This window comes from Meleagris gallopavo, chromosome 13, assembly GCF_905368555.1.
Source record: "Meleagris gallopavo chromosome 13, MGAL_WU_HG_1.1, whole genome shotgun sequence".
Classification (NCBI taxonomy): domain Eukaryota; kingdom Metazoa; phylum Chordata; class Aves; order Galliformes; family Phasianidae; genus Meleagris; species Meleagris gallopavo.
The window spans coordinates 9,377,426-9,405,006 of record NC_139416.1 but is presented as its reverse complement, the minus strand read 5'-3'; the positions used below and the strand labels follow the sequence as shown (position 1 = coordinate 9,405,006).

Sequence of the window (27,581 nt, the reverse complement as noted above, 5' to 3'; positions counted from 1 at the left end):
GTGGAATTTTCTGAAGACGTGACGTTCGCGCTGTGAACCCCGCAGATCTGCGCACGTCTGAGGCTGACCTCACAGAAATCTCCGGGCCGGGCACCGACCGCTGCGCTGCCGGCGGCCCTGGGGACGCGGAGGCCACCCGTGGTGACCGTTCTGGCACGGGGACGCGGAGCGGCCGGCGGAAGCGGCGGGAGGCGAGCGGCACCCGTGGGTCTCAGCCGGACCTCGCCGCGCCTCAGGGCGGAGCCCCGCGTCCGTCAGCCGCCGCTCGCGTCCCGACCTCGCTCCGCCACGCCGGGGCCGCTCGGCCGCAGAGCCCCCACGACGAGCCCGAGCCACGAGGCGGGCGGCCGAGAGGGGCCAGCCGGTCCGGAGCAGCAGCGAGGGGCACGGCCGCGGGGCGGGGCGGCCGCTCCCCGCCCGCCGGGGGTGGAGCCGGGCGGCGCCGTGGGGCAGCGCCGACATTTCCCGTAGGGTCGCGGCTCCCCGCAGCAGCACGGCGGAGGACGGCTCTCTCGGCCGGGGATGATGGACGCCCTGCCGGCTCGCGGCTGCTCGGAGGAGGACTGCTACTTTCGGAAGGTGAGCGGAGGGCGGAGCCCCGGGGCTCGGGTGGGCTCCGGAGCTGCCGGCGCCGTCCCGATCTGATTCCGCCGACCCCCGGGCCGGGCTCGCGCGCACCTCCACACAAGGAGCCCGGTTCCGCCTGGCGGCTTTTCTGCCTTTCTGTCCCGTTCGCGCTCCGTCTCCTCGCTCTCTCTCGAGTAATTGCCGCGTGTACCTGTCGGAAGCTTACTCGAGCGAGGCGGCGAAGTTAACAGAGTCGTTAGGAAGCCTTTAATAAACATCTGCCCTCATTACTTCTCAGACGACGTGGGCGGCTTGTGCCGTGCCCGGGCTCTCTCGGCACGGCGGCAATTACCGCTCTGCGCTGCCTGCGGCGCTCCCCTCGAGGCCCGCCGGATGCCCGCAGAAACGCGCCCGAACGGCGCTGCCCTGCAGCGGCTGGGAGCGGCGCGGTGCTGCCGGAACGGGCGCTGCAGTGCGGGGAACCGGGCGGGCTGAGGTGAAACTTCCCATCTCGTCCGGTTCCTTCATTTGAGTAACCCTCATACAGTATCGGGTGAGTAATCGCTTAGCAGTCCTGAGCAGGAAATCACGAAGTATGGCAAAGCTGTAATCGTTCCGAGTTCTCGCAGCTATTCTCTGTAGCACCAGGTGCTTGACGTGTTAGCAGAGCCTCGCAATCCTACAGAAAGTCAGACTTGTTAAGTTAGATACAAGTTGTCCGTTTCTCTTATTTGCCTTGTTGTTGGGGTCCGGCTGGAGTCTGATGGCCAAGCTGTGCGCTGTAAGGAGCGGAAGGCATACACTGCACTCAGATCAGCCATAGGATGGGGTCCTTTCTGGTTACAGCATTATACGTTACGAATAAGGTCTCATAAACAACATCAGATCAGAGCCATCCCCATGTGCTGAAAAGTTAAGGAGCTATTCCAATATGAAAATACTCAAAGATAGATCTTACACCTTATTATGAGCATCTTCCCCACTTTTGATTTGCTTATCACAAACGAGTGCAAAATGGACAGAAATCCAATGTTAAATCTGGATGGGGCACCTTTTTCTCTGTGCACTCAAGAGATCTTTGAAAGGCTCATCTGGCTCTTCTGTACCAGTTCTAAACATCAGATTAGGTTAAAAGCTGAAAGCCTTCTGTCCCCAGAAGTTAAATGTAAACAGAAAGCCAGCATTCCTTGTTACACATTAGTTGAATGGTCTCAACGATCAGAGCTTTCATTCTAAGTAGATTCAGGAGAAGAAAACACGCAAACAAAAAGAAAAACCTGGAATCCTGAACAGATTCACCCTGTGAACCCAAAGTGTTAATCTGGATAGAATATCCTTCTTTGGACCTTACCTGTTCATTTGAATGGTATGCTAGATGGCTTCGTGTAACAAACTGGTTATTGAGCTAGTCATGTGTGTCCATGGGCTCCCCCGCCTCTCCAGAGTCCCTTTGCATTGTTTTCTGTTCCCTTAAAGAAAAAAAAAAAAAGTAATCATACTCTTAATTCCCTGAAAAAATCTGAGGGTTGTTCTGCTGGTGCAGAAACACACCAATTTTCAAAAGCCATTGCATGTGTTTTGAGATGAAAACATTTATTTATTTGACCTTTTTAATTTATAAGCTGCAGAGCAAGGTGAAAATACTTTTGTGTCAGGACTGCTCATAAAAGGGCTCCCAAGCATTCTTTATGCAATGAAATTGTCTTCTATACTGTAAAAGACTTTTATATGTGCACTGAGATCTTAATATTGATAAAATTGAGTGGTTCATACAATATTCATTTGTTCTAGACTTTTGATATGTTTTTGTGATAAGTGGATTGCTGTGGGAAGTTTGCTCAAAGCTGACACAGTGCCCTTTTATAGCCTTAAATAGAACATACCAGACAACAACCCTCACTGTACCCAAGATGCAAAATGTAAAAACTTATTTCCTAAAGTCTTATTTTCTTTTGGGTGGAGACTGGCTTTGTGTAAAGGGCAACAGGCAGAAATGGTGTAACAGAAACACAATCTTGTTTCCTTCTTTCATTCCTGTTGCCACACTAGGAAGTTAGGCTTGCTGTGACTGCCAAGTCAGTCTCAAGTGGGATGGCTGGCAGTTTCTTCTGGCAACTTTCAGTGCAGCCCTGGGGCTCTCTTCCTCCATTCATTCCCAGCTATATCAGCAGCAGCTCTGTGTCCATTCTCTCCTTTCTCCTCATGGCAAAGGCCCCTTATCTTTGCATATGCAAACCATGATTTCCTTTAAACCATTGACTTCCTTTGAGTTGGTTCTGAAGACCACCCCTCCCTCCCCCCTTTTCCTTTCATAATACCTAGTTTTAAAATAATCACACAACTCTGTCAGTAATGACACTATTCCTCTTCTCCTTGCATCTCCCCTGAGAAAGGGGAGCCTCTTCAACCATTTGACTAGCCACAACTAAAATTCTGAGAGGAATTTTAGGTTTAAGAAAAACAAATCCTGCTGTTGCTCTGAAAAGGAAGGTGGAAGGGGCACCCTACTTGGGCTTTCCATCAAAGAGGAGATGGAGATTCTGCTGGAAGTTTTTTTTTTTTTTCTTTTTGGGAATATAATGCCTAAGGAAACTGGTTCTGCTATTGTTCTGTTTATCTCTGCCATCACGTTTGTAATTCAGTATACCCTGTGGTACAATATTAGGGCAGACTGTACCTGCAGTTCTGGGTGGTGTGTGTGCTCCTGGATGACCGACCTTGTGCCACAGCCTCCTCTGCATGGAGTTCCACATTCTTCTCCCAGCTCTGGCTGTGAGCCTGTGAATCAGCCATGCTTATACCATATTCTACCAAGATCCACTCCCTGGCATTCTTCCCACAAGAGAATCTATGGCCAGTGGGAAGTACTGACAAAACTAAAGATAAGAGCAAATAACTTGTTTTGAAAGCAGAGCAAGGCCTTCACATAGAAGGATTTTTCAACACACAGTACTTAAAGGCCCATCCTCATGTACCGTTTTGCTTACCTGAGATGCTTATTCCACTCCTAATGACATAGCCTGCCATAGCTCTGCATCAGATTGCCTGTTCTTTATTTACACAAGTTCTTGTGAGGAAGGCAAAAGCAGAGAACACCTTGAAAAAAGAGTTTTCTCCCCTCTCTTTATTCCAGAATCAGCCCACTAAACCAGCGTCCCTTAGCAGAGTAACCCAAAGAGCAGGTTATATACAGAACTCAGGGTACCTGTGAGGCTGTGCTTGTCCACTCACGGGATTCAAAACCAGAGTGGTGATCTCTTAGTAGAGTTTCATCAGCCCTAGAACATTGTTTATTGTTTGGTGAGTAGAAGCAGAGCAAGGAAGAGATTTCTAGCTAGCTTTTTAGCATATAACTTTTCTATTTTGGTTAATTGATTTATAATGCCTTATACATATTGGAACTTTTCAGGTTTCTTGATTAGGAAGCTGCAATAGAAGGAAAAACCTATGTTTATTTTTCAAGCTTACTTTTTTTTGTAGGTCTCTAGATACATGCTGGTACAGCACTAAGCATCCGATCTTCGGTTTGCTTGTCTTGGAAAGCTGTGTGGACAGGCAGAGCAGTTGGACAGCTAGCTTAAAGAACCTTTAAATTCATGCCAGTTGAGTGAAGATAATTGCTTTCTTTTCCCTTTCTTAAAGTCTGGAGACAAGAAAATTATCATGTAGACCAACCTGATTCAGAAGGAAGAATGTATGGTAGTCCTTCCCGCCAGGATGAAAAGGCTAAAAGCAACACAAGTAGTTTTGTAGATAGAGTACCAGGCTGAAAATAACAATGATGGTAGGTATGATAACTTGCTTGTGAATCAGCCCTAATTAATCCTCTCTCTCCTTAGCTTTTGGGCTTTCCTGTGTAGGATTTGCCCCCTGCCCTGCTGTGATTTATGGATCAGTTTACCAACCTGCTACACCTGTGCTTCCACTGAGGCTTAGCTAATGTGGCTGGTTTTAGTCGTTAGTAGCCAGGCAACAATCAACATTAGCATTGACACAGCAATATTTATTTGCCTGTTTGTTCTCTCCCTGCTTGTCTAGCCAGGCCAGAAACAACATTGAGGTGACTCACACCCCACATCAGCCACACTCTGTCCACTCATTATATACAAATTAAAAACAAACAAACAAAGTAGGCCTTCATGAAAAAACAGGAATCATTTGGAACTTGGGTCATCAAGGCACAGGCTTCTCAGATCCGCTATTAATTTTGATTTGTGAGTAGTGTGACAAGATTGTGTAGATGGTATAGAAAATGTGTTTGGAACAATACAATTATTAATTATTAAAAAAATATTATTCGTCTTTGAACATTTAGAACTGTAAAATACCTGCATATGGAACAACTAGATCAGGCTCTGGAATATCGGTTCTTCCTTAACTCTCTCCTTCTTATTCAGATTAAAAACAGCTACTGTTGAAAGGTTTGTGGTATGTGCCTAAGATTTCAGCATTGAACTAATAGAATCTCTCAGAGAAGCTTTAACTTCAGGAGTAGCAGATGGTAAGGAATAATCATTTAGAAGCTATTCAGAGTCCTACTGGAAATATGGGTCTCGATGGTGCCATGTCACTTCTATCGCAGCCAAGGAATTTACCTGCATGAGTGAAGTTGCATACAGGTTTAAATGCCTGGGGGCTATGGGCATTTGCATGCTCTGCAGGGTACAAGCAGCACAGGTTGCACTGGCTGGGAAGGAATGTTTTATTTTAGGTAAGAAGGCACACCCAGTTTCAACTCTGTGTCACCCTGTGTGTGTGACTGGTCTAAAAGTTCAAACCACTGCCTCGTAAGTCATATTTATGCTAATTTCAGATGCCTTCTGTGATTGCTCATTGTTAGGCAAACAGTCGCAATTTTTGTGTGCATCGCAACTTAATTTCTGATGTTAAAAATACTCCTATCTTGAAGAAGGATCTGCCAGGCACTGAAGCTAAATACAGCTCTTCTCTGTTTGGGACCTAGACTTCTGACAGCTTGCTTCCTTCTGTGGTGGGCCACTTCTAAGCTTGGATAAACATGAAAATATTACCTGTATCCCTTAGATTGGGGATTGGAAGCTCTGTCAGGTGGGAGGTAGAGGCAAGATGCTGTCCATTGACAGCTAACCTGCAGTGCCCAGCTACAGCCTTGTCTGGCTATCCTCTTTGTGTCTGTGTAATCCATAGAATAAAATCTCTCCCAGATCCCATGTGAGCCCCATGGAGCCCATCAGCCGCCCTGTAGCTCTGCTTTATCTCCTGCTGTGCCCCGTCTGAGAGGCAGCAAGTTGCAGCAAGATCCCAGAGGCATTCATTATGCTGTTTGCCAAATAAGCATGTGTGGGATAATGTTTAGAGGGTTAAAAGTACAAGGTGAGATATCCAGCCTATCCAGCCTCCTAAGCTCAGGCATTAATTCTAACAAGAGATGAGCAGGAATCCCACTGGAATCTGTCTGCATGCTCCATTAATTAGTCAGAGGATTGCTACGAAATGTGCATAGGCCCTGCATAGCCTTCATCAGCAGATATGTGTTTATTTTTCTCATACCAGTGTCTGTTTCTTCTGAGCACGTATCTACCAAGGTACATATATAACATATGGTAAGAAACTGTTGTGCAGGACTTGCTTTTGGTAAGGACATAATAAAAGCTTACCAGCTTCCTGATACTGCAATTCAGTCAAACAGGAAGAAATCAAATAACTAGCTAACTGAACTTCAGGTTTTAAAGAGAATGTTGTTTTTGTTTTTTTTTTCTTTTCAGAGGTTAAGAACTGTAACATTTAAACACTTCAAACAAACACGCCTCTTCATGAAATGCAGCTACACTCTGAGGGGAAAAGGGCTCTAAAACTGATAGCAGAGTTTGAAATGTCTTTACAAGACGTATATTTACTCTTTTTTTTCCCCATCAAAACATGCAATGAAAACTTCAATCATACTTTATTCTTAATCACTTTTGTGACTTCATTAGTAGTAAGTCACTTTGTTAATGAACTGATAGCACTGCTAGTGTGTGAGTGAGGGTAAAATCCCCTTTGCTCTCTGAGTTGTCTTGCATCTGCAAAGAAATAAACAATAATTAAATAAAACATCTCTCATCCTGTTGACAAGAAATGAAGCAGTAGGTGTGGAAACTGCTGGGAAGTTTGGCTGCCAGCTATTCTAATGTATTGAACATCAGCATTCTTGGGAATGTCCATACATGAGCCACCTACAAATGGGGGCTGAGAAAGGACCTTTGACGTGCAGGAAGACAAAATGAAGCTTTTACTCAGACTTATCTCTTAAATAACTTTTAAGCACACAGAGGTTGTGATTTACACAAGGAGGAATCTTCTCCAGATTGTCTATTTCCCATAGCATTTATTGCTGATGTTGGTTATTCCCAGTGCTCTCTCTGCATCCTTGTACCTCTCAATATTCTGGCAGCCTATACAAAGAAGAGTTGAAGCCTGCACATGAGCACAAAGGAGGTGAATATCTCTATATGGTATAGAGGGGATCTAAAAAGCACAGTTTTCCATGAGGTCAAATGCAAGCTCCTTATTGGCCTTGAAGTAGATGGGAGGTATGCACAGCAGAAGAGCCTACTCTGAAAACATTCTTCTGTCCAAACAAAGCCTTTCAGAAGTGAAGCACTTGAGGCACGCTGGAGGTGATCCAGATACCTCAGTTAGTCAGTGCCTTCTCCTTTTAGGCCTCAGGGGATTCTTTTTGCACTAGGGCATCACACAGTGGTTAGTGGCTGGCCTTGAAATGAAGGGAAAGACCTCTGCTGCTTTTGTTCTTTGCAGAGTTTAAGGTCACTGCAGATTTGCACTCAGTATTCACCTGGAGTCTGTTTGATTTCTGGGCTGGATCTTGATTTAACCATGGAAATAAATCAAACACTTCTGCTGAGCTTTGTTGGCATGAGAATCGGGCAGGTGATCTTTCTGAAAAAATTCCCAGAAGTAAAGCTGCAAAGAAGGATTGGAACGACAACAGGAAACTCGCTGTGCATGCAGAAAGGGCAGGGAGTTCTAGGGAGGAGCTGCAGCCCTGGAGAGAAAATGAAGACTGGGCAGGGGATGATGCACTTAGGAGGGGTGCTTGGACTAAGGGGCTTGGGAAGAAGGGAATCCCGGGGGTACAGAGATGAAAGGCCCAAGAATAAAGTGTTCAAGCTGAATACAAGATGCAAGACAAAGTCATTGGCAAGGTGCAAGTGAAAAGGGGCATGGATAGATCGGAAAGGGAGAGACTTTGAACATCAGTAGTAGAGAAAAACTATACAGTGTAAAGTGAAGAAAAAGCAAATTGGAAGAACAGCAAGAGCCCAGAACAAGATGCAGGCTAAGAGCAGAAAGCAACCTGCAGGTGCCAGGCCATGTTGTTCCTACCAGTATGCCTTGCTTTTGCCTCTGAGTAAAAATGTGTTAAAGGGCATAAGGTATTTTGTACTTCAAAGACTACTTTTAATCTGACGTGAACGAACAAAATTGCTAAATATGCATGTACTCTCCAGTAAAAGTTCATCTTCTTTGTGTTCTGTTTGCTACCAATGCTTTCTCATCAAAGAGAGTATGTAGCACACATCCAAGTTTTGGCCTTCTGCTGAAGTTGGTGCTTCATTGTAGAAATGTTTCAATGATGAGAATAATTTAATGTGACATGCTTTTTCAAATTATCTGGCACACAATGCTTCAGAAAGCATTTACACAAGCTTTGTGTCATTTTACCTATTTATTATAAACTTTTAAAAGTAGGGATTCAAAGTTAACTGTATTAGGCTATGTGCTTTCTCAGATAAGCTGATATAAACTGGATTGATCCTCTTGTTTCTCTGTTGCCAAGTTAGTTTGCTTTCACCTGCCAACCCAAATAAAAATGTCATGGTCAGAACTTTGTGTTCTATTTAAATACTTGTTTTTGATGTGCTGGTATGTTATTGCCTGACCACTCATAATTAGTGCTTGTTGAGAAACTTTTCAGTGCTACTGTGTCTCAGCCAAATTTTTCCAGTTAACATGTAAGAGGGAGATCCCAAACTGTTCATAATCTAGTGCCTGGAGTACTTGTGGGAAAACTTGTATCAGACAGATTTGAGCATTTTTAGTGTATAATGCAAGATCCAGGAGGACCCAGTTAAACAACACCCAGCAAGGCCACTCAAAAGGGCGTGCTTCATTTAAGGGTAAAACTTAAGATGGAGTGATCTGTTTGCTTCAGAATCAGTAGCTAAGGCTGTGGGGATGTGCTGGTCAGCTGTAAATGAACATCAAAAAGAAAAAGGGGGTGGGGGGCAGAGGCAAAGAATTGGAAAAAAAAAAGTGGAAGGATTCCGTTTATTAAAAAAAAAGGAGCTTAAGATTGCGTTCCTCCTGGAAAGAACAGAAGTCAGACAAATACACAGTTCTGCTTGTCCATAATAGTTTTATTTTAACAGTGCTCTCTCTGAAATACAATGGCTTGGTTCTCCTCATGTATATATGCAGAACCTTTGTTCTTCTACTTTTATGTAGGTTTGCATGTACGCAGAAGTATTCTTGTGAATTCTGGATTTAACGATTTACTTTTTAAGGGCTCAGTTTGCTAAGTATCTGAAGGTGTAATAATCACCTTTCCCTGTTCAGGTCTGTTGTTCCTTTATCCCATATTATTCCATGTTCCATCTTTTTTGATGTTGAGGCAGACATATGTAATCCTTGTTTGTCCAACAGGTGATAAGATAAAGTAATGGGCAGATAGTACTTGGTACTGTGATAATATACAGATGAAATACTGTACGAAGTTTATTCATATTTCACATTTTTGGTGCAGCATGCAAAAGTGATGTTGCGTTAGGGCAGAGCAGACTTAAAGATCTGAGAGCATTCCCTAGATCTGAAGAAGACTGATGCAGATAAGCAGTACTATGCCAAAAATGAGTTTAAGGTATAGAGAAAGGAACTGGGGGAAAGAGGGGTGGGATTGTACTGTACATCTGAGCACCAGGAGGAACAAGAGAAGAGATCCTTTCAAAAGTTCCTAAATCTGTGGTCCCACAAATCCTGCTTTCTGATAGAATTGTATTTCCAGGCTTTATCTCCCAGTATGAAACTCATATTTTGGAAAGGTTAAGCAGAAGCATTAGTAAGATTTATTGCCTTGCCAGGCAGCAGTTTTACAAAACCTTTAGGAACTTAATAGCGTGCTGTCAAATTCAGTTGTAATTGGACAATAGCTTCAAAGGATTTTTAGGAGAGAACAGACTGGCTCAGATGTGCATAAACTCTAAACCAAATACTTTCAGCCTAGATTTTAATGTCAAAAGCTTTGGTCATGGTGTTCCTTATGCTTTTAATAACCAAGTGTGAGAAAGGAAACGCTGTCAAAACAGTCATTTGTCATTGTTGTCAACATAAGTAACTGGTATTTGTACAGTACCCATGCCAACAGAGTTAATTCAAATGCAATATCACTCATTTTTCAAAATGGTGTAACAACAAAACTTGTATCTTTAATTCTAGGGATGTAATCCTCTTGCGGAGACTGGTCGAAGCAAACTACAAAATCAAAGAGCTGTCCTAAACCAACAGATCTTGAGAGCAGTAAGAATGAGAACTGGTGCTGAAAATCTGTTACGGTATGTGCTGTCACTTCCCAGTCCTTTAGCCTGAGTAGCAAATGATTTCTTTTGTGGGGGAGGAGGGAGACTTAAATAATTACTGCTGGACGCTTTGTGAATCTCCCTGCTTATCTCTGCTGGGACATTACCTGCTGTAAAGTGCACTTCCAAAGCTGCACTGTTGTAGCAAGTGGCTGCATGTTAGACTTGCTCTAACAGTCTAACTCTGTTTTGCTCTGTTTGATCAACTTTATTGCTAGTAATAATGGCAAGAGAACCATGTTGGGGGCAATACAGCCATATTGGAGATGTTTAGCTGGATAGAACATTGGGGTTTCTGAGGGAGATACTAGAATCCTTCCTGTGGAGGCTGGTAAGCTAGACCAAACACAGAGCCTTAAAAATACTGTAACTAAACTGCTACTAGGATCAGAGCTCACCCAGTTATCTACATGGTGCTCAAGATCCTTTCTATTCTGTGTTTACATCCAGTGTGGATTATGCAGACAGCAGATTTAAACCCTGCTCAAACTAATCAACCTCAGGAATACAATAGAAATAGAAAACTTGCAGATAAAGCACATTTATAATGTGAGGTGCAAGGTTAGAATTTAATCCTTGGGATTCCCAGTTCTTCACCAAGATACTATGTAAAACTGGAGGATGTGAGAAGCCTAAAAGTATCATAAGGTTGTTCATGAATATTTATGAAGGTTAATTTTAACTTAAAGGTAAATATAAAATGCTGCAAATTTAAAATAAGATTTTTTGTTGTTGTCTGATGACAATCTGTCTAAAAGTGGGGTAAAATATCCTAAAGCTGGATATGAATCAAGGCCCTTTATCTCCAGTTCACGTCTGTACTTACTGGTAATAGTTTAAGTCTCTTGTAAACAGTAATGCTGGATGGAGAATCAGGTTATAAGTATGGATATAATGAAATATGTAAATAATAAATCACACAGAAATGCTGGGGGGCTGTATTAATTTCCGCTGTGCTAGCGGTCCTCGAAGTTGGAATGTAAATATATGGATGGCAAAGGAACAAGCAAATCCTATTTGCATAAGAAAAAAATATTATAAACATATTGTATTACAAAAAATATATATATCTTCCTACCTGTAATGCATTATGTAATAACAGCTTCCCCATAAAACAGTTTTCTTTCATTCTTAGAATCAGAAGTCTCAGCAGATCATTATTCAGTTAATAAAGTGGGCGAGTCTCTTTTGAAAGAACACTTCCAAACTCCCTCCTCTACCCATCATCATCTTCTAGGAGGAGACCACATAATCTTAAAATAAGATAGGGATTCTTTTTAAGACACTTTAATGTTGTTGATTAATGTATCTGAAAATGATACTGACTCTTTAACTCATGAAAAAATTAGCATGTGACAAACCTTCGAGGTGTCTGCATGCTGTTATCTGGAAACTATTGTTCTCTTTTGACAGAAAAGCTAATAAATTCTGAAACATGAGGCTTTGTATCATCTCTTAAGGGGATAAAAAAAATCTTAAAAATGTTGAGAATGCTAGCAGAGGGGTCAGCTCAGCTTGTGTACAAAACCTGTTTCTCAGCAATAAAAAAATGATGTCTCTTTCTTTCTCCAGGGCTACCACCAACAACAAAGTACGAGAACAGGTACTACTGGAACTGAGTTTTGTAAACTCAGACCTGCAGATCTTAAAGGAGGAGTTAGAAGGACTTAATATCTCAGTAGAAGTTTATCAAAATACGGAGTAAGTTTCAAATTACTAAATGATTAACAAGACTTGTATTTACCACTGAAAAAGGAAACTGTTTCTAGATGAATCTGAATGCTGGACAATAATAACCTGAAAGAACACAATACTTGATAGGAAGAGAACATATTTGATGGTAGATTTGTTGACCAAGGGTTAGTCTGTTGTTTGTCTTTCACTTGGGAAAGGTATGTGCCTCTAATCCTTAGATTCAGAGTCCCTTCGTGAAGTGAATTGAAAGGTCTTGGGGCATTATGGAGAAACACATGGACCTAGCAGAATTTCCAGTACTTGACTAACTCGTTCAATGCATTCTAAAGAGAACAAACCTCGCGAATCTATCTGTTCTCAGATGCAGTATACACAACAATCCTCCTTAAGTGGAGGATAAAGGAACAACACTGCTTTTGGAGCATAAAGCAGCCTTGTAATTCTTAAGATGTGTACTTCAGTGGCAGAAAGGCATAAACTAACAGACTAAAACAGAGATAGATGAAATTGGGATTTATCAAGATGTTATTCCAGCTTTAAAAAGCATGCTAAATTTCAATACATTCCTCAAACATAAAACTTTGAAGTTAAGGATTATTCACTGCCTGAATATTGCAAAGATTTCTCTAATGTTAGATGTCTTACTGCTCCTAGAACTAAACTTTTAATATTTGATTAACATTAGCAGCTCAAGATGCAAACTGAAGTGCTTTGTGGAGGGGGAAATAATTTATGTTCCCTCTTAGCACTTTTGTCAGTCAGGGTTAACTTCTAGGTGGATTACAGAGAAGAGCCTGAATTCAGAGGAACTAAGCACAGTTTCAGTGGCATACGTTTCAACTGAATTCTAACCTGATGCAAAATATCTACATTTCATTTTTCTCAAAGGAAACTTTGTACAAGTTCCTACTGCCCAACCCCATGGAAAACTTTGACAGCTCTCTATTTGACAAAAGTTTTCTGTTGAAAATTTTGCTAGTCTTTATACACATATGTCAGCACGTAAATAGCAGTGAAAGTTAAGGCTGTGGGAATGAGAGACTCTGGCTGTGGTAATCCTACTTCTAGCTGAAGAGGATTCGAAGTATCTGCATTCTCAGTGAAGGACGAGCAGTAGGTCATGTCCTAGGATGGGTAGAATTGTTGCAGCTGCGTACTGCTATGACTTCTCTCCTGATCCCACTTCCCAATCTGTTTTATTTTGCCTTTCTGTTGCTGTTCATTCTAAGCTGTAGATGCTTTTTACTCGTCATCCACTAAATTAATCCACACCCTCTGCAACTGCTCTCCGGCCTTTTAATAGCAAATAGCTATTAATAATTATCCTCTGAATCTTTTGTGTGTGTAGTCATCAACATGAGGTCACACCCATATTACTAGGTTACAGGATATTGTACTGCACCAGTTGGAAGTGTTGGCCTTCCCAGTTATTGCACACATCTCAGTTAGATTGAGGAACTTCTGCACTGATCTGGAAGGTCCACCTCCCTAACTGTCCAACGCCCCCCTGATGCAATCCATGTTGACTCTATGGGTGTGACACCTTGGAAACTTGAAAAATAGAACTTCCTCTGAGAAACAAATGCTGATGTCAACAGGAATTGTGAGTGGCATTAAGATTCGTTAAATCAGTAAGTTAGGATTTTGCTTGCGTGTATCACTTCTTTTTGACGGAAAAAATGTAGACTTAAAGTGATGTAAAAGTGTTGTGGCTTCTTCTAAAAGCCTCATCAGAAATAAAATCATTTGCACTGCCTGCAGTGATGCTTTGCCAGTGTGTCTCAGAAGCCCTTTCCAAGCTAGCAGAGCTGCTTTCTGGACCATGTCAACCAGTTCTAAGACTCCTCCACTGCTAAGGAAGCTGCACTGCTACTCCCATCTCCCCCAGGTAGACTTTTCACCAGTGAGAAAAAGATTTTCCTCTCTTTGGTGATAAGACCATAAATGAATCACACCCGCGCCACTTTGTGCTGGTAATGAAATACTCTGATGATTATACAGCTTGGAGGAAAAAGGAGAATATCAGATAAACCTCATAATTGCCAGAAACCAATCCATTAAACCTACTAAACAGACTATGTACCTGGAAGCAATCCTGATCTCACTATTTTGTAATTGGGTAATGTGCTTAGAGGAAAAGCAATAAATGTAGTGGAAGTAGCTTTCATGCTGAGGTATAAGTGAGATTTTCTTTTTTTCAATCTCTGATGGTTCCATTGACTAGTGTTTAATAGTGGGATCCAGTTTTAAATCCATATTCTCTCGAAGTTAGTTTTTTTTTAATGTTCCAGTTCTCATCTTTATTGCTCTTTGATATTTTATAGCTTGTGTTGTTAATGAGGTTAACACCTTGTCTAGAAGCTCAATTCTTCCAGTCTTAGGCCTTTCACTGTTGGTACACTCTGGCCCTGCTTTTCCCTGTTAGACACATATCAATTCTCTATATGAAAACATGGGTAGAATGTAAAATACTAATGATGATTATTGTTAATTACTGTAACTCAATGTGGCAGATTTGTAGCAGCTGTCCATATAATTGTGCAGGTATGTAAAGGCAGAGCTGAGTGGCAGCAAGCCAGCTTTTAGGAGCTGTCTTTTCTTAGTGGAAAAACAGACACTCAAATGAAGAATGCACCTCACTCTCTCCTCTAGAACTTGCAGGCTTTCTTGGGAAGGACAGAGATGTTGTAAACTATACACTTTTTACCTTAACCCTCATTGACATGGTAGCTTTCTGTCAACAAATGAAACAAAAATAATTATCTTATTAATTTCCATAGAGGGACTTTCAGCATTCCCCTGGTACCTCTTGGCCTAAAGGAAACCAAAGAAGTAGACTTTACGCTCCCCCTGAAGGTAAATTTCTGAGACATACTTCAGAATAAATAGTTAATGGAGTAATTTCCATTTCAAATTTGTTTGAAGAAATAGTTTATGTATAATTTTGTTGTTGTATTTGTCCTAGAACTGAGATCTCAACATATTTAAAAATTACCCAGTGATTAACTGGGCTGTTGCCCTGTGTCTTAATTTACATTCCTGTGAAAAGAGAAGTGGGCATGCAGAAGCTGGTGTACCCAGTGGAGATGAAGATTTTAACATTTGTGCAGTGCTTCAGATGCACTAAGCACTACGTCCTTTAAGTCAGATCTTCCTTGCTGAGAAGCTATAACAGTCTAAACAATGTAAAAAATTTTTGTGTAATTTTTTTCTTCTCAGCCTGCAGCGTAATTATGGGATGGTTTTGTCCCTCTAGGGATATTTAGATTCTGTCTTTATTTCCAGACTTATGTTTTATGTTTTAGGTACAGGAGCACTTTAAGCTTGTGTGATTCTAAGTAGCATGTGAGTGTAGGAAAAAAACAATTTCTTCAGTTTTTCGTTCCCATAAGACTACTGATTCCCCTAAAGCTACTCTAGATGCCAAAGGAAGCAGTAACAATGATTGTACTGAGCGTAATACAGTGATATTCCAGTTTCCTCTAGCCAAGCCAGCTCAGTTGGGAAGCTGTGTTGCAGCATTATCACTGCTTGTTGTGGGCTTTGCCAGCTGTTTGAGCAACCTTCTGTATTTTTGGACTACCATGTACTGCACAATGCAGATTCTACCTCATGGAAAACTACTTCTTATATAAGCATAGAAGTTGCTGCTTTTATATCTGCAGGTTAATTTCTGTGCCAGGTTACTGTAGCATTGCAACTTATGGCATTGCAACTATGTCATTTCAGTGGAATTGACAAGAATTTGGCAGTGTCATTCTGTTAACAAGTTTTTTTATGAACACTTGATTCCCTTGTTATTTTAACTTACAGACTTCATTTGTCCTTTTCAAAACCGTTACATGCTGTTGTTTTAAAACTCGGTGGAGTTGATTTAATGATTTCCTGGTTCCTTTACACCTTTTCTAGGACTTTATTCTGGAACATTACAGTGAAGACAGTTCAGAGTATGAAGACGAAATAGCAGATCTCGTGGATCTGAGACAAGTAAGTTTACATATGGCATCATGAGATTTCTTCCACGAGGTCTTCTAATTTAAAGTTGTAAATAATAACATTTGTATAGAATCAATGTATGTTTTATAGCTTACCATATTCATATTGACTTCATTTCTGAGATATGGAACATGAATCTCCACTGTCCCATAGCTTCACAATCTTACAACGTCTCCAGTATTATACATACGATTTCTTCGTACCTTTCATAAAATACCTGCAATCTCAGTTTAATTAGCTCCAAGACTTGCCAAACAGAAGCTTCTTTCCATAAAGATTATGTGCTACTTTGTGCAAAAGAAGAAAGAGAATGAAAACTTATTTGGAGTTCATCCATATGGCCTTAAGCTTACTGTTCTCACATTCCCCACATTTCTGTGATACACAGAAGTCCAGAGGAGGTAGAGCTTTATCCTTGGTATTTCAGTATTCATTCTGTAACCCAAGCAAATACACCATATTCTGACTTGTTGTATTTTAAGGCCTGCCGCACTCCTAGCCGAGATGAAGCTGGCATTGAGATGTTGATGAGCTATTTCCTTCAACTTGGTTTTATAGAAAACAGATTTTTCCCACCTACCAGGCACATGGGAGTGTTATTTACATGGTAAGTGTGGAGTTCATGTTTGTTTGTTTCCCCTCCCCCCAGAACACCGTTAATCTTTTAACTGTCTTCAGTTTAATTTAAAGCATTTCTGTGTTTTTCCCCACTCTCATCCCACTGTTGTCAGTGTTTGTTTTTGTTTTTAATATTAGTGTAAACCTGACTACAATGTAGCCCTTCTCATGCTGTGTTAAATTATGATCTGGGTTACAGGTTTACACAAGGGAAAAAGAACATAATTTTAGACAACTGCACATATTCTCCTGGACTCTGAACTTTGTTGCCTGAAGCAGATGGGGGTCAGACCTTCCTTCAGTTTGTTGGGTATTTGGGCCAGGAATGAAGAGCGACTGACTTACTTTATTATAGTGGAGCATTTGCTAAATGTTTACTGTATTTATGAAGAAGGATGGACTCCTGAATTCAGAATTTTTTTTTTTTTTTTTTGATTGGAGATAACTGCTATGCAGCCAAGAAGGGCCATTAAATTCCCAGTCTAGCTGCAAAAAGGAACTTCAAAATACTTACGATATATGGTCTGACCATGCCAGTAGTTGATGTATGGCAACATTTAATAGTGCATGCTTAATAAAAACTATGAGAACATAGTGACAACATAGGAATACTTCCCCAGTATGCTCTCAGCCCCCAAAAGGTTTTATAGGCACTTCATAACATGCTTCTGGAGACCCTGCTTAAAAACCTTCTGAAAGTTAAGGCTTAAATACATTCTCTGTTTTGCTCTAGTCTGTGGCACCTAGATTGTCCTCAAAAAACATAATGGTATTTCTAGCCACCTTTTATTTTCACTACAGCAGAACAGCTAATAGGAATTACACTGTTCTTTTGGAAAAACAGAACAAAAGTATCTGTAGTTCAGTGGACTCTGCATGTCTTAACATGGATTCTCATTATTTTTCCAAAGGTATGATTCCTTCACAGGTGTTCCTGTGTGTCAGCAAAATCTGCTGCTGGAAAAAGCGAGTATTTTATTCAATATTGGAGCCCTCTACACTCAGATTGGAACAAGATGCAATCGTCAGACCCAGACTGGACTTGAAAATGCTGTTGATGCTTTTCAGAGAGCTGCAGGTAGAGATACATAAAAACTAGGAAGAACTTTATACAGACGTTCCTAATCTCAGCCTGACTTCCTGCAGATTTCTGCTTTTCTCACTGACTTTTTTACACAAAAAAGATAGAATGGGGAAACTTGAGAAGCCTAGTGAAGGACTGAGATGAAGCTTTAATTCAAAACCTGGAAATGCAGTTCAAACATGCTGGTAAAGACAATGAATGCTGTGGTTAATGATTAACAAACTGTAGTTCAAAGGTCTGAGTAATAGCCCTAATGCTGTTTCATTTTGTTCATTCTTTGTTTCATGTGTATAGCTGCTCTAACCTCAGTGATACTACACTGAACAAGAAACAGTTTTAAAGGATGATACAAGGTTTAGAACCTAACTTTTCATATGGTCTCTTCATAATTAATCTTGCTTTGTTGTCTGGTGAAACTTGCAATTCATTTCAGTTTGACTGCATATTTTCCATAGATTCCAAGGGCAAACTTGGAAAACAATCTCTCTCTCAAGCAAAGAAAAATGCAAATCCTAATGAAGGGAATTAGGTGCCCTAAAGTAACATTACAGAAGCTGATGTTTTTTCTTCCAGTAGATTTCCTAATTTTTTGTAAATGTCATCTGTACCACAAATACTGCTTAAGACACTATCTACATAATTAACACGGACTGTAGGATATTTTTTTCAGCAGCTGTTTTTCACTGTATTAGTAGCTTTAACAGCCACAAATTGTGGACTCATTTTGAATACATAGAATGGCTATCCAGAAGATCTGATAATGTTTCTTCATGCATTTGTTAAATAGATTTTGGTTTTCAACCTTTGTATTTCATTTACGAGAAACTTGAAAGAAATTTCTCCATTCTGCTGCTACTTCTTCCATTTTGCAAGAAAAGCAACTGAGTCTTACTTCAGCATATTTACAGAGCAGAACTAATTCACAAATTGAAGTGCATCATCTGCTACCACAGTGCCTCTGCGGGGCCCCAAAGCGGTGCGCTGCTGAGGCGTTTCATTGTACCTGTGCATGGCTCTGTGGCACTGCTTGTAGTGTTGCTGGACACGTGATATAGAGCACGTGTTAACCATTGCTCCCTTCTGAATGGAAATTGTTGTGCAGAATTTATCCTCAACAAAGCCTGCAGTGGTGTATAAGGTCTCGTGTGAGCAGAACTGTGTTGAGAACCAAAAAAAAGGGTTTTTTTTTCCTGTACTTCCAGTTGCTTTCAGTTGGGCATTCAATCAGTACGTGGTCACACCATGCAAGAGATGCAGAGATGGCCAAATTTGTGTAAGGGTATACAAGATAAAAGATGCAAACCTCACATAGAAATTGAAAAATACCAGAAAGTGGTGGTAGAAAACACACTGCAACATGGCAGAACAAAAAGAAGTGATAAGATGTGAGATTACAGAAGGTGGGACGCTTATAAAGCAGAGGCCTTATCATTACACTTGGGTAGTATTATCAGCAATTAGCAGGCTAGTAGCACCCACTAAAACAGTTGGATGACGTGCATGCTGAAGTTACACTTTTATCCATGAAACTGTTACTTAATATTTGCACTGCAATTAGTGTTTGTTTCTAATTTGATAAATGATAAAAGTGATTAGGATGTTGATGGAACCAAACATCTAGAGCAGGCCCTTATTTTTCCCTATTAAATATATTGTTCTAGTTTACTTAAAGGGATGGAACTGAGCTTTTATACAGATACACTGTGAATTTAGCACATCTACAAAGGAGACTCATAATTAATAAGTTTATATACATTTTTCTCCCACCACTGAAAGGTTCTACTACTTAAACTTGTGCAGATGTTTTTTGTTTCTTGTCCTACATGTGGGTCTGGCCTACCATTCCCATATAAAAATTGCATTCAGTTCAGCATAGCTTTCTGGTAAGTGCCAAGAATCATTACAAGCAAATCTGAAGGTACTTCTACCCTTAAAAGCTGTAACTTCTGATGCTCTCCTGAATTGTAATTTTGAGATCTGTGTATTTTATAGGAATGTAAGCCAAAATCAGTAGGTCACTTTAATTTCTGCGTGCACCAAGAATTCCTTCAGATTGCTATACTTGAATATGAGAAAGTATGTTTTCAATCTTCTTATCATACATGGTAGAATTAAGATCAGTTCTTTCTGTTTTTGCAATGCCAACAAAACTATGTTGTCATTTCAGGAGTCCTCAGCTATTTAAAGGAGACCTTTACTCACACACCAAGTTATGACATGAGCCCAGCTATGCTGAATGTACTAGTGAAGATGATGCTTGCTCAAGCTCAAGAGTGTGCTTTTGAGCAGATCAGTCTCCCTGGAATACGCAATGAGTTTTTCACACTAGTGAAAATGACACAGGAAGTTGCCAAGGTAAAATAAGAGACTTCATACTTACTCTTTTAAAATAAGTATTTCCACTGCTGAGTTACTAGATAAAGCCTCTAGGAATATTATCAGAATTTGTTAAACCTAAATGTTAACAACCACTACTGAAAACCCAAAGTAGCAAGGGACAGCACTCAAGTTGTATTGAGAATTGCAATCCTTCAGAAGGTGAAAACGTGAATACCTGTAATCCAATTATCATAACATTAGAATTATGAGCTATTTTAAGTTGAATAAAAACATCTAAAGAACATTCGGACAGCAAATTGTCAAAGGATTTTTTAAAAAGCAATTTACTATATTGTTCTTTCAAACAGTACAATCTTGGCCACAGATCAACATAGAAAGGGAAAGGGTTGTTTCTGTGGTCCTTCCATTAACTGCTGAACACTCAACCTGTCTGTATTTTCCTGTCAGCTTGAGCTTATGCAAACTTAAGAAGCTAAAGTCCAAATGAATAACTAAATTGTAACTGGGAGAAGGATGCAGAATCAGGTTGGTAGGTGCAAGGCTGACTTGGAACTTGTATGAAAAATGGAGCGGCAGGCTGTGCCTTAGAAGGCAGAATTCATTCTTGACATTGAAATGTGGATATGCCAATAGATCTGGATATGCTTTCTGAGCCAGATGTATAAATGGCTCCATACTAGCTAACGTGGGCAAGGCCTTTCATACCAACCCTGCAAAGCTGCCCTGAATCACTTCTAGAGTTGCTAAGTAGCAGGGAAAGATTTTGGGATTCAATTAAATAAGCACTTACTGCTGGAAAAGCTATTTCCATAAAGGATAAAAAGGAATCAAGGATAGTAGCCCAGATTTAACTTGACCATACAAACTTAAGGGTGGATGTGACAGTTTCAGAAGCAAAATGCAAATCTAGGGAAGTAGATGACATAATTAACTCTCTTAGCTGAATTAACATGATGAGATGTATTTGCAAATTAAGTAACTGTTTATTATATGACACTTTTGTGGAACTCTGATCAATCATATTGATCAACTAACTTAGTCCACTTATACAGAATTGGTTCATGTTTTCTTGTGAGAAAAAGAAATCAGAGGTGGAATTTCATTTTTTCTTAAAACTTTGTTTCAATCCTTTTCAACAACATTTGTAACTTTCTCTTTTTCTCCTCTTTGATGAGATGCATGTGAAATTGTCTTAAGGCTTAATATAATATCCCTTAATTGAGTAGCTGAGCTCCTAGCAAGTAATGGTAACTTCTCACACTTCAATTCTGTGCTTTATTTTAGGTGGGAGAGGTTTACATGATGGTTAACACTGCAGTGACTCAGGAACCAGTCAAAGAGAATATCCCGTATTCCTGGTCTAAACTGGTACAAATAAAAGCAGACCATTACAGAGCTTTGGCACATTACTTCCTTGCCACCATTCTGTGTGACCATGAATGTAAGAATGGTAGATTTATTATATATTCATATAAAGAATACCAACAAATGCATAAACAATTATATTTTTTCTGAATAAGACAAGGAGCCTGGAACTTTGTGATTTCAATCTGTTATTTTGTGGTCATTTCTTGTTCAGATACGAGCTAGTCTTCTTTGTCCTTCACAAAAGAATGGAAAATTCAATACTCAAACTTTTGCAAAAACAGAAGATATGTTATATCCATTAATTCATTATATGCTATGAAGTTGTTCAATTCTTGTGATTCAGTTCTGACATGTAAGCAGTTCTTGCATACTGATAAAACTTACATGAGCTCTAAAAACTGGAAATTCACATCAGTATATATCTAAAAATATTTGACCAGATTTGCAAAGAAAGTAGTAGCTACTGCACAACAATAGGCCTAAAGGAGTGGGCTATAAAGAGATGTTCAATGACTACAATTCTGTGTCAATTCTTATAGTGCAGCCCAACGATGATGAAGATCAGCAGGAAAAAGCCTTATCTCAGCTGTATGACTACGTGCCAGAAGGTGTGATGATTCTCACCATTTTAAAGGACAAAGTTCAGAGAAAACAACTAGGTAATTGCCAATCTCATCCAGCTAATGTATAAAAGATGAAAATAATCTTTCCTTTTTGCATCTGTGGAAGACAACCGCATGTCTGGTTTGTTTTTTTTTTTCAGGGAAGGCACATTTACGCAAAGCCATTGTCTACCATGAAGAAGCTCTAAGAGTTTGTGGTTTGTGCAAAAAACTTCGAAACATTGAAGTTCTTCTGGAGGTTCTGACAGCTGCACATAAGCGCTCACTTCTCAAATATGCTCAGCAGGAGACGGAAGATGACTTTCTCAGTCTAATCCAGGCTCCAGATATTCTTCGTAAGTATCCACAGCTAGAAATAAAGGTATCTAATAGAGTGTCTCATGATGATCCCTTTCAAGGGACTAATAATTTTCAGATCACACTAAGAAATCTAGGAAAGGCTTGAAAGAAAAAAGGAGGGAGTAGATAATGGATGTGCCTGAAGGAGGTAAAAAAGTTGGTGTTAGAAGATGAATTAAGACCTACCAGCAGTGGTAGCAATAGTGTGCTTCTGTTATCTGTTGTGGCATGAAATATTTGCATGAAGGATGAGATAAGTACTTTCATGGGCATATGACTTTATTATACAATTTCTCTGAACTGTTTAAATATATTCAGATGTTTACTTATCTGATTCTGTGATACATGTGTATGTACACATATGCATATAAAGAGGACAATATCAGTGTTTTGTTGGAAAGGATTATTTTAAACTTTCTGTGTTGATACTATGATTTCTGAAGGTATTTTTTAAGGTGATTTAAAAATTTGTCTTGCACATTTCCACAAAAATGAGTTTACTACAGTCTAGTAAGAATTTAAGGTAAATTTCTATCTAGCTTTGAACACAATAAATTTATGTCTTAACTAATACTGGAGAGAAAATGAATGTGCTTTTCTTTTTGTTTTAGCTAAAACAGAGCATAAAGTAGAAATGGTTGCTCCTCAGTTTTCCAAGGTGAAAGTTAAAGACTTTTTTCACAGACTGGTATGTAACATGCTAATGCCCACCAACCTCTCACGTGTAAGTTATATGTGAACATTAGACAGTAAAGCACTACATGCCTACTGCTGTGTTACCTGCAGGGCCCGCTGTCGGTGTTCTCAGCCAAGCAGAGATGGACGGCTCCACGTACCATTCACTTCCACTGTGAAACAGGAGAGCTGGGATTCAGCCTTAAAGGAGGTTCACCAGTACAAATTTACTGTCTTGATCCAGTTTGTTCTGCAGCAGTAAGTAGATTGGTGCAATATTAATGATTTATCTTTAGACTCTACCACTGCAGTCTTTTAAAAGTGATTTTAGCTTGTTCATATCAGTGTATGGAGTACTTACTGAGATCTAGTGTGTGTCAGGGTAGTCAATTCATGCAACCTGAACTCATTTTTAGTACAATATACACCTTATATTTGCTAGAGAATCTATATCCCTGACATCACATTACACTACTGTACATTTCTTTCATTGTTTTCGGTAGATAGAAAGTCCCAAACATAAAAAAGCAAGTATGTTATTCCCCATCTAATTTGGGAAACTGGAAGAAATAAAGAAAAGTAGCTACAGCAGTAAGGATGAGGCTCAGGATGTACCCAAGGAAAAAGAACACTTTAATAATTTTATTGTCGTTTTATGAAAAGGAATAATAAATCAACATACTGAGGTTACTACAGCCTAGTTATAGCAAAGGCAGAAGCAACCACATAATACAAAAAAGCTGACAGAATAGAAATAAAAACTGGAGAACATGCCTCATGGGGAATGATAATAAAAAAACCCCACAGATTTAACTTGGAACAAAAAAAAAAGGGTGTTAAACTAGCCAAGACAATACCAAAATCACATGTATCAACAGTAACTCCACAAAATATGTAATTTCTGTACTTGAAATATCTGCATCTTTTTATGCTAGTTTTAAGTTTTTGTTCCATGTCTGACTAGAAACTAGTGGTTTCATGGCTTCTGTGAGGGAAATGCCTTTAGGGTAAATACTGCCTGATAACAAGAAACAGCTTACATGGCTTTAGAATTCCAGATAGTAACCCGTGCAAAATTTTTTCACAGTCAGCAGGCCTAAAAGAAGGTGATTACATTGTTTCAATTGGTGGAGTGGATTGCAAATGGCTTGGAGTGAATGAGGTACTGGAAAAATTCAAAAGCGTGGGAGAGCAGCCCATTGAGTTTGAGGTTATCAGCTGCCAGGATACAACAGCATCTATGGTACGTAATGAGGCAAATACATTTGTGGACTTGATATGTGAGGCTTTTTTTTTCTTTTTTTTTTTTTTTTCCCCTGGCTTCAGTCCCTGATTAATGTTTACTTTCAATTCACCTGGATATCCCATGTTGCAAGTGAACAGACAGTGCATTTAAACATCTGGTACTTTTTAAACAGTCCATTTAAAATCAGTAGAACTTGCATCATGACTTAGCAAGCCAAAGTGAAGTCTGCGTGCATAAGAATGGTATGGGGCAGTTTTTTTTTGTTGTTGGCAGCTTTACTTTTGTGTCTGTGTGTTAGTGGAACTACTTGGATTAAATATGCGCTAGGATTCATATTGCAGTTAATTTTCCCCTAACTCGTTGCAGAGAATTAAAAAAAAATTACCATCCTGTTTGGCACAAGAAGAGCCATAATGAAACAATAATTGAGTGCAGTAGAGCATCCAAGTCTACATGCTCCTTTCCTATTTGCCGTTAGCATCAATGACCTATATCATTTGTAGAAGAATTTACAGATTAATGTATATTTTTTATCTTGGGGTATTTTATCTGTCTAGTCAGTCACAAAACTGCCATAGAAACTTTAGACTAAGGAAATATGATCACAAGGTTAAAAAATGTTAAGCTCTAAAAACATTATTTGTGATAAGGGAACACATAGTTCAGCTAAATCCAGTGCTTCATGCCTCTAGCGTTCCCTGGCAAGCTTAGACACTAGGACACCGTTGCCTTAAAAGTGATCAAGGTGCCCTCGCTGCCACTGGATTTCCTTGTTCTAAATTCATTTTCCTTACTGACCACAAGGAATTGCATACCTGTCATTCCAAGCTGCTGCCGGACACAAAAGGGCTACATTACATTCAGGCACAGCTAAGATAAGGCAGAGGGCTGTGCCTGCCAGATAACCCAAAAGAACATTCTACACTAGCACTTGTTGTAATAGCTGCAATCAACATGGAGTTTGTTCACAGAGCATTTACCAAAAACTCCAAAGACTCTCTGGACTCCAGGGACAACAAAGACTCGCCTTGAGGGATTTGTGTGAGAACTGCACGCCCGAGTGTTGTAGAGAGGTTGCTGTATATGTCATGCAGCACTTACTGGCTTTTGGTGTAACTAACTGTAACACTACCACCACTGTAAAGGCACTTGTGAATCTTTTAGATTTGCACAGTAAACCCCTTCAGTCTGCAAGGGCAAAATACCAGAAATCCCAGCACTCTGAAGGACTTTGTGTTCTGTGCTAATTAGCACAGAATGCTTGCTGTAGTCCGCCTTGGAAAACTATTTGCACAGTAATCTTTTGTTGTCTTCAAATTGTTGACCCATTTTCAGTGACTGGTGCTTATAATTCTTCTCTCTTTCCTACAGCACAGCAAGAGTGCCACTTACTCTGTGGGAATGCAGAAGACATACTCCCTAATCTGTTTAGCCATGGAAGAGAACAAGACTGATCAGGCCAAGAAAGCCCCACTCAAACTGCCTTTTCTAAGTTGGGGAACTAAAAATAGACAGAAGGCTGCAAGCACTCTCTGCCTTCCTTCAGCTGTGGCTGGAAGTTCTCAGGTTAAGAAAAAGCTTTCCCCCTTCACGCTTCTGGGTACAGAAAGTTCATTGTACTGAATCTTCCTTAACATGAAGTTTTTTCTTTTAACCTATTTTTATCTATATACATGTATAACTTTGGACAAGTGCCACTGACTTCACTTACTATGAAGATCAGAGTTTGGCAGAAACTGCAGAACTTGAGTCAATGTGAAAGTTAGAACAAAATGGTTTGAGATGAAAAAAACGGTTTGTTGATAATAAAATAACTTGCACAGAGACAGGATTCCTTTGGAATTTCAAAGTACAGTATCATCACCAGTTTTTACAACTATTGTAGATGGGAGTTATTTATTACAAACTTGATGCTGCATGCAAAACAGTAGGGAACACAGTGAAGGATGATTTTGCTGTAAAAACGTAGAGTTCATAATAAGTTGCTTAACACAGAATTATCTTAAAGAACAAAGGAGAGAGGAAGCTGTCAGAGAAAATAGCTTTATGCAAAGGGTGGTCTAACAGTTGTTTTTATGCATAAATGTTCTCTGAGAGTACGAGGTATATTCTATGGAATAGCTGATATAACTTGGGAACAGAATTAGAAGGCTCAGAAGTCATACAGTCTTTTGAACTACAAAGGACTTTGACTCTGCTCTTTTTTGATCTAGGTTGCGTGTGCATTATTAAAAACAGGCTTTATTCCAGACTTGAAATTATTTAACCTAGTTACAACGTGATCTGCATTTCATTACTCTTGTTAAAATTGATAGCTGTGGAACAAATCTCAAAACTGACATTTTCTAGTATATTGACCAAGAATACGTAAGTTGTAGTGACACTTTCAAAACATGAGGAAAAAAAGTACTTAGAAATCACAGTGGGAGACTATTATCATGCTGGTTAAGAAAATTGATATGAAATCTTCTACTTCTTGGAACAGCTCATGAGCGTGTATTGACAAGGAGATGAAAAACCTCTGAGTATTTCTGTTCAATTCTTCTATTTTATGAAATTAATTGAAAGTTGCTAACACTTTAGTGTTAGTTAATGTTGCTATCTACAGAGTAGATATTTGCTGTTTGATACTCAAAACTTACGGGAAAGCTTGTGTCTGGTTATAAATTTCAAAGGTGTCATTTTTAGTTTCTTAATAATAGGTGTAAATATGTTAATGACTTATTTAAGAATAAAAATCAGATGCTGCCATTGGGTAGTGGCTCTTTGATTCTACTGCTGCTTGGAAAATAAAACGTGTTACAAGTTTTTACTATTTACTGTTAACATACCTCTGCAGGTTTCTGTAATGCTCCTTTCAATAAAAGTATCTCCATTCCTTAGGTCTCTCAGCTGCCTGGTTAACTGCCTTCCCCTTCCCACCATCACTGGTCCCTGAGGAAACACAGAGCTGGGGGTCTTCTTCACACTCAAGCAAAAACTTGGGCTTTAAGTGCCATACGAATACATATTTACTATTTTCTAACAGCTATTTAAAGATTAATTTTACAGTGGGTGGCAGGCAATAACTATCAAGATAAATGCTCACTTCACAGCAAATCAAGACTTCAGCAGTTTTCATATGCTTCCAATGATATGGAATATACAAGGCTGTTTTAAAATCCTATCAAATTAAGGTTTGCCACAGATTAATGCTTCAGCCTTTATTAGTACTAGTTTTTACTACTTCAGTTGGAATGTATTTGGTGTACTGAGCCAGGTGGTCACTGGAAGTAGTACAGAACGTACTTTGGTGTTTGCCTTGCAGTATCAACAGCGACATATGTTTTGGGTGTGAAATCCAGTCTCCATAGCAACATTAGTAACCAGTGACAGAAAAAAGCTAAAACATTTATAATGAAGCTCAAACATTCCCT

General features: G+C 39.8%; 1 protein-coding gene across 1 annotated transcript; it reads left to right on the top strand.

Annotated features, from left to right (window-relative positions):
- Positions 1–434: 434 nt before the first annotated feature.
- RHPN2 (rhophilin Rho GTPase binding protein 2) lies at positions 435–27,047 on the top strand. Its single transcript, XM_085235182.1, has 15 exons — positions 435–579; positions 10,042–10,157; positions 11,754–11,882; positions 14,657–14,732; positions 15,786–15,863; positions 16,355–16,479; positions 17,402–17,568; positions 19,742–19,929; positions 21,199–21,355; positions 21,822–21,941; positions 22,046–22,240; positions 22,856–22,932; positions 23,031–23,177; positions 24,007–24,162; positions 25,537–27,047. Exons 1-15 carry the CDS (start codon positions 523–525, stop codon positions 25,786–25,788), a joined length of 2,040 nt encoding a protein of 679 aa, XP_085091308.1. The 5' UTR covers positions 435–522; the 3' UTR covers positions 25,789–27,047.
- The last annotated feature ends 534 nt before the right edge of the window (positions 27,048–27,581 follow it).

Excerpts from the sequence above, each read along its gene's own strand:
- RHPN2 (XM_085235182.1), top strand. The coding sequence starts at position 523 with ATGATGGACGCCCTGCCGGCTCGCGGCTGCTCGGAGGAGGACTGCTAC. Across the intron at positions 21,356-21,821 it reads CATTCTGTGTGACCATGAAT|TGCAGCCCAACGATGATGAA; the intron begins GTAAGAATGGTA and ends CAATTCTTATAG. Across the intron at positions 21,942-22,045 it reads AGTTCAGAGAAAACAACTAG|GGAAGGCACATTTACGCAAA; the intron begins GTAATTGCCAAT and ends TTTTTTTTTCAG.